Genomic DNA, 6,190 nt, shown 5'->3' on the forward strand with positions numbered 1-6,190 from the left:
TATGGAATTCCCTGTTTCTTATCACCTACAATTCATCGGGGAATCCCCGCGGGATTTTACTCCTTCCAAAGAGTGGAACCGAAGCACATGGCATTTTTTCCATTCGCCTATGTACCTGCAGCGCAATAAAATGGAGAGAATTTCCCCATTTCCTCCTAAACAACGACCGAGCTGATTCTAGTATATGGAATGGTCAAAAAGTGCCCGCTTTTTATGAATTGCAAATTAATCCTTCCACTGTTGTGAGCAAGTGCTCGAAACCCATGGTTTGTCCCTCTAAGATGAAGACATGGTCGGCCGAAGAAGGTTTTATGGGTTTATTCCCGGTCACGGGACTAAATAGAGGTCCAAGGGTAAAAAATTATGGCACCCTGTGGAGTTCAAGATGCATTTTCTTTGCCATCGAGCCCCCTGGCTAGTTTCCCTCCAAGGCCTTCGACAAGCGCCTAAGAACAACCTGGCAACACTGTTTCCACCGACGAACTGTTGATCCTCGTGGGGAAATGGTCAAAATCAGTATTCGACAGCCTCTCTGAGAGGTCACATCACCGAAAATTAGTGATTATCACCGAATATTGATTAAAATCTATCGTTTTAGATTTTTATTTCATTATTTCCGATAAAGTAAGTGTTCCGGGCTACTTCGCAATATTTTTCTAATTTTGCTGATTCTTTTTTTTTGGAATTTCGTGGCTGGAAAAAATACATAGACACCGATGGGCGGGAAGAATTCACGAAAACAGACCTCCGTACCGGGAACGTGCAAAATGTGATTTTTAGATTCGCGATCCCCCTTAATCCCACACCACTTCATTAGTTGATACATCGCCATTGAAATGCGATAAAAAATCGTTTGCGAAATATGTTCTACATAAACTTGTGTTGACATACCGATCGAAGATCTTTGCCGGCGACGCTTCCTCTCATAACAATCTCGACAGCAATAATTTTACTTCTCCGCCATTATCCAGCACTTCATTGTTCACTGTACCAAGCCAACACTCCCGAGTCCTCACGAAACAAAGAAAGACGTGCTCCCTCATTGTGCAACCAAAAAATAAAGCTTCTCACTTATAATATCGTGTTTTATTTACGATCGGGCGCACTTGCCAGCCCCAGCCTCAGCTCATAAAACGAAGACAGTATACATCTACAGTCCACGGAAAATAAAAGACCCTTTAGGGGTTCCGAAACTCGCGAGTGTGCTTCGATAATCAAAACAAAAACCAATAATGCTCGACTGGTATTTTCATGAGGGCGACACTTTGCTTGAGCCAATAGTTACGTGTAGCGAATTCTAAGTGTTGGGCTTGAATATTAGCTTCGTTCGAGTCCTCGTCCTCAGATTACATACTCGCATTCTCAAGTCTATTCATTTTGCGATATCTGCGTCTCAAGTTCTCACAAAACTCATTCACATTCGTATTTCTACGATCCTCGGTCGATTGTTGCTCTCGCAGTGCCATTTTTGTGCGATTAGAAATTTAAGAGTGAATTTATCAATCTGTGTTGACCGATTTCGGGAATAATTCAGTTGTTGCAGTACCGGCCGGCGTACCATGTCTTTGTGAATAGGAAGATTGCAGTACAAGGAATTTTATTTACGAAAAAATGAACAAGAGAACGTCAGGATCGTTTGGGGGCCAGAATGGAGATGATTCTGGCATTTTTGGTGAGTTTTTTGCATTTCCAGGGATTGAAATTAATTATTTGGTTTCTTAGCTGAAATTTCGGTCTATCTAGTCAAATAAATTGTGTTGTTCTTTTCTTTTCTGGCTTCGGTTCTTTTTAATCGAAAAATAAAGGATAGATCGATATCCGACCACCGGGGTGTGCCCCAAAGTAAAATATTTTTGGTTATTAATTTGCACAATTCCCTCAGAGTTCCAAGGACTCGATGAAGTCACCCAGAAAAGTTGGTTTTACCTTGGGAACTCTTTTGATTTCAAATGCTAATAGTGATTAATATAAGGTAGCTCGACCAAATGATTGCATTCAATTTACTTCGAATCTTTCTTCGTAATAAAGAAGAGTTGAAAAGTTTTCCTAATGTCTGTGCTATTTCTCCATTGTCGAGAAGATCACGATAGGAACCCTGGGGGAGCCTCAGCACATTCGGAGAGTCGCAAACGGATATCAATTTCAGAGTACAAACAGAGAGGAAAGAAGCCAGAGGAAGTTGCGTTGAAGATTGCGTGAGTTTTTTCAACTTGGCATGTCACTGTTACGCATTCCCTCCAATATCATGAGTGACTAATGCAATTAATAAATTCCCTCAATTTTTTATTACCAAACAATTGAGAATATGCAATTTTTCATTAAGATTAGCAATGTAGAGTTTTTTATTTTTTTGTGCATTTCATTTATGACTTTATTATGTCTCCTCGTAAAAAAACTAAAACAATTCCAGCGCCAGTACCCTCAACAACAACGACATCAACTTCAAAATCGCCCCGAACCCTTCTTCCTCCGTGCCTCAACCAATGCCCAAAGTCGCCCAGACGAACGGCCAGATAGTCTTCAACAGTATCGAAGACTACTACGCCCACGTCTACTGTCTGTCACGCCAGGGTCAGCTGCCTATCCTTCCCCAAATGCAGGGCCACCTTCATCCCCAAAATAACGCTCCCATCCCGCAGCCCCTTGGTGCGACATACCCCTACTGGGGTCAGCCCTCCCAGCCACCCTTGACAAAGCCCATAGAGTCACGAATTCCCCGAGTCAACGACTGGAGCGACACGAATAATCGTGTCGAATCATCAAATCCTTCTTACCAAGTGCCCATGCATAATGGGGAGTCTCCGACCTCTCGATTCCACGCTCCTGCACCCCAGGAGAAGACCCCGAAGATGACCCCAGCGTCAGCTCTCAACGATCCCAACGAGGCGACTTCGTACAGAGAATGGAGGAAGAGAAAATACGGGACTGAGGATGCACCCACTCCCACCAACTCCAATGCCTCGAAATTCCGGAAAGCTGATAACTGGAAGGACAAGGGAGGCTCTCGAAACGATCGTCGTAGTCGTCAGGGTCCGAAGAAGCAGGACGACTGGGGCACCTCAGGGGCATCCTCAAGGACTTTGGACTCCTGGGATAATGATTCTGCGAAACCCCAGAGTTCAGAGAATTTGGAGTCCTGGGACGATGATGCACCAGCACCGACACCAGCTTCTAGCGGTTTGGCACTGGAGTCGTGGGATGATGGACCAGCACCAGCGCCCAATACGGACTTGCTGAGCAATTTGGAAAACTGGGATGATGACACACCCGCGCCTGTGGCTAACACCAATTTAGATAATTTGGAAAATTGGGATGATGGTGATGCTGCTCCTGAACCCAGTGCCGCTCTACCGAGTGTATCTTGGGGGAATGGTTCTGCGGGGGGGCCCGCAGCTGCGACGAACGCAGTGCAGAATGGTCTGGAGTCCTGGGACGATGGTGAGGCACCTCCTGTACCTAGCACTGATTGGGTAAGTATTTTTTTGAGAGAATTGTGAGAAGATTACTCAGGTCATTTGAGATTTTTCTATTGGAGGCTCGAATATTTTTGAATGAAAAGAAATATTGCAATTAAATAAAGAGGATTTTTAGGTAATTTTATTCCAGAATCATAATAACTCCATGACCCCGTAACCCTTCACTAGATATAAAATCATTTAATATCTCCGTCCACTCCCCAGGGTCAGCCTTCAGCCCCCCCACCTTCTTCGAAGCCCATCCAGGATGGCCTGGAATCCTGGGACGATGACACTCCCGCACCTCAAGTTTCGAAGGAAGTGTTGAACGCCTGGACAAACAATATCCCGCTACAAGCCAATGCGCGATCGAACAGCTGGAATTCAGATAATCAAAACTCCAGAAACAACGAGTGGGATTCGAATCGACCCCAGAGGAACTTCCGAGACAACAAGAACAATGGAAATAGATTTAAAAACGGCGGAGATCAACGATCGAGAAGTGGTTCCCGTGACTACAGAGGCGACAGCAGATCCAGTGACACCTCGGATTCAGGCTACTCGAATCGTCAGGGCTACCGAGGAAACCGGGGACGACCGCGATCTGGCTCTCGTGACTCTGGCAACTGGGGGAGAAACGACTCCAGAGATAGATCTGACAATCGTTCCTGGAACAAGCGAAACAACTTTGGAGGCAATAACAATGACAGGAGAAACTCCAGGTCTTCCTGGGGACAGCCTGAGCCCCCACCAGAGCTTCCATCTATTGAAACCGTTGGGGAGTCCTGGGACGACGATGCGGCGCCACCTCAACCCAGTAAAGAGTTCGCTGCATCCTGGGGAGGGCAGACACACGATGAGGCTCAGAATCCCTGTGGCAATTCTTTTGGGCCGAGTAGTAGTGGAAATTGGAGTGCTCCTATTATTGCATCTGCACCTATTGCTGCCGGTCTGGAGTCGTGGGATGACGATGTAGCTCCGCCAGAGGCTAGACAACATCCTGAGGCAGAGCCTTCAGCAGCTGGTGAGAATGCTACCAGCAAGATGAGCGATATGGTTCGGGCACTGTGCACCACCTGCACGTTCGAGATTATTCATCGATGTAAATTCGAAAGAGATCCCTCTACCAGCGAAGAACTGAAGCCTGGGGAACTCTTCACCTGCGTCTGTGGCATGGCTTTCCTCCATGAACGAGATTGCATCAACAAGGTTGGGGAGAACTACGCCCCCATCACAATGGAAACGAGTCTCATGAAGCAAGTGGGCAGGACTCATGTTTATCTCTGCAAAGTCTGCGACTTCAAGTTTATTATTGAGAATTTGAAGGATGGCAGCCATTTCTTCAAGCAGATGACCACCAAGAAGGGGAATAAGATAAGACAGGGGACTGCTATCAACGATCCTGTTGGACTCGAGGCCTTCACGTTTCATATTGAGAAGATTAATAGCATTGCTTGTCTCGGGGTCGGTGCGGCTGTTCTTGACGCTTCTTTCAAACATAAGATGGCCAGCACTTGCCAGTGCAATCAGGGATGTTGCACTGTTTATCATGAGTGCGCGGCGTACAGCGGGCTGTTGGAGGAGGGCGAGACGATTTGAGTGCGTTGAAGTCGAGGGGGGTTTTGAGAACCAGGGAAATCATTCGTAGCTTACACTGATGATTTTTTTTTATGAGGGCGTCTACTTACATTCAAAAAATCGTAGCTTAAAAAGTCTCAGACGAACTACATCTCACACTTGAATAAAAATCTTATGCTGATAAATTTGACATTTCTCTCAAAGATTTTTCTTTGCTCAGAAATTCTACTCCTGAAAATCTTTAAGCCACGATTTTTCTTGATCCAAGTGGCTCGAATTTTCGAAAAAAAAATCTTTTTCTCAGTGTAACGACTCGACTATTACTGCCTTCAGTCCAAAAATGAATCACTGGACTCAATTTAAGAAATCATTTTCCGATTCTCTCGTTCTCCCTTCTCCACAAGTTGTCATTCGCAATTATCTTTTTAGTTTACCGCTTGGTTGATAGGGATTTATTCAAACAAATCTAGCGTCAACTTTAGGAAGCTTGTTTTATGCTCCTGAACAATCAGTCAAAGAAGAATACGACGGCAAGTGCCTTCGACCATTCGACGAAGTAAAAATCTTTAAAAAAAATCACACTCATGGTTTTTTGGCTCAGTAATTATCAGGCACTTTAATAAGTATCAAGCATATTTCAGATTTCCGATTATTTTTTCTTTTCGAATGAAGACACTAAAGCCTATAAATGAAAATAGTCAATCGATCAAAGCATTAGATATACAGCCGTAGCCGTTGCCAAGTTTTTTATGGATTTTATAATTGGAGTGTTTGTGATTATTGAGTCGAGTGCCTGTCGATGCAATCAGGAATTGCTGACGGGTCAGAATAAACAAAACGACGATATTGATATCAATGGAGACGACATCCTCATAGACGTTTAGGTTGTATATTTTGCGTAGTCTATTTAGTTTAACGAATGATGCTCAAAGTCTCTTGAAAATCATCGGATTATCCAAAGACAAATAAAACGCTGCAAAAATCTGGCTTCGAAAAGAAGACAGAAACTTTTGCAACGTAATATTTGCAATTATCAGTAGATTTATAATATTTTCGTGCAGTAACTATGTAATAAACACTAAATTCAATGGAGTTTTGTATGAGTATTTCCTTGTTTTTGTTGATAAGTGGCAGATATTTTTTTTTTATTTCAGAAC

The 6,190-nt window shown here is 44.0% G+C and overlaps 2 protein-coding genes across 3 annotated transcripts in view; one reads left to right on the forward strand and one right to left on the reverse strand.

The window, feature by feature from the left end:
* Positions 1-910, reverse strand: part of LOC135163006 (bromodomain adjacent to zinc finger domain protein 2B) — a 47,554-nt gene extending 46,644 nt beyond the window's left edge. The window contains exon 1 of the mRNA XM_064122081.1: positions 892-910. The gene's annotated coding sequence lies outside the window, so the exon portion shown is untranslated. The remainder of the gene's footprint in view (positions 1-891) is intronic.
* LOC135163010 (uncharacterized) lies at positions 471-6,125 on the forward strand. Of its 2 annotated transcripts, XM_064122114.1 has the most exons (5): positions 471-624; positions 1,535-1,672; positions 2,081-2,195; positions 2,411-3,470; positions 3,681-6,125. In XM_064122114.1, the coding sequence occupies exons 2-5, from the start codon at positions 1,612-1,614 to the stop codon at positions 5,052-5,054; spliced, it is 2,610 nt and encodes an 869-aa protein (XP_063978184.1). In that variant the 5' UTR covers positions 471-624; positions 1,535-1,611; the 3' UTR covers positions 5,055-6,125. The 2 variants fall into 2 exon arrangements, with proteins under 2 accessions (XP_063978184.1, XP_063978185.1); XM_064122115.1 differs by lacking the exon at positions 471-624 and having other exon boundaries at positions 1,313-1,672.
* Positions 6,126-6,190: the final 65 nt, after the last annotated feature.

The sequence above is a fragment of the Diachasmimorpha longicaudata genome, chromosome 5, assembly GCF_034640455.1.
Source record: "Diachasmimorpha longicaudata isolate KC_UGA_2023 chromosome 5, iyDiaLong2, whole genome shotgun sequence".
Classification (NCBI taxonomy): Eukaryota; Metazoa; Arthropoda; class Insecta; order Hymenoptera; family Braconidae; genus Diachasmimorpha; species Diachasmimorpha longicaudata.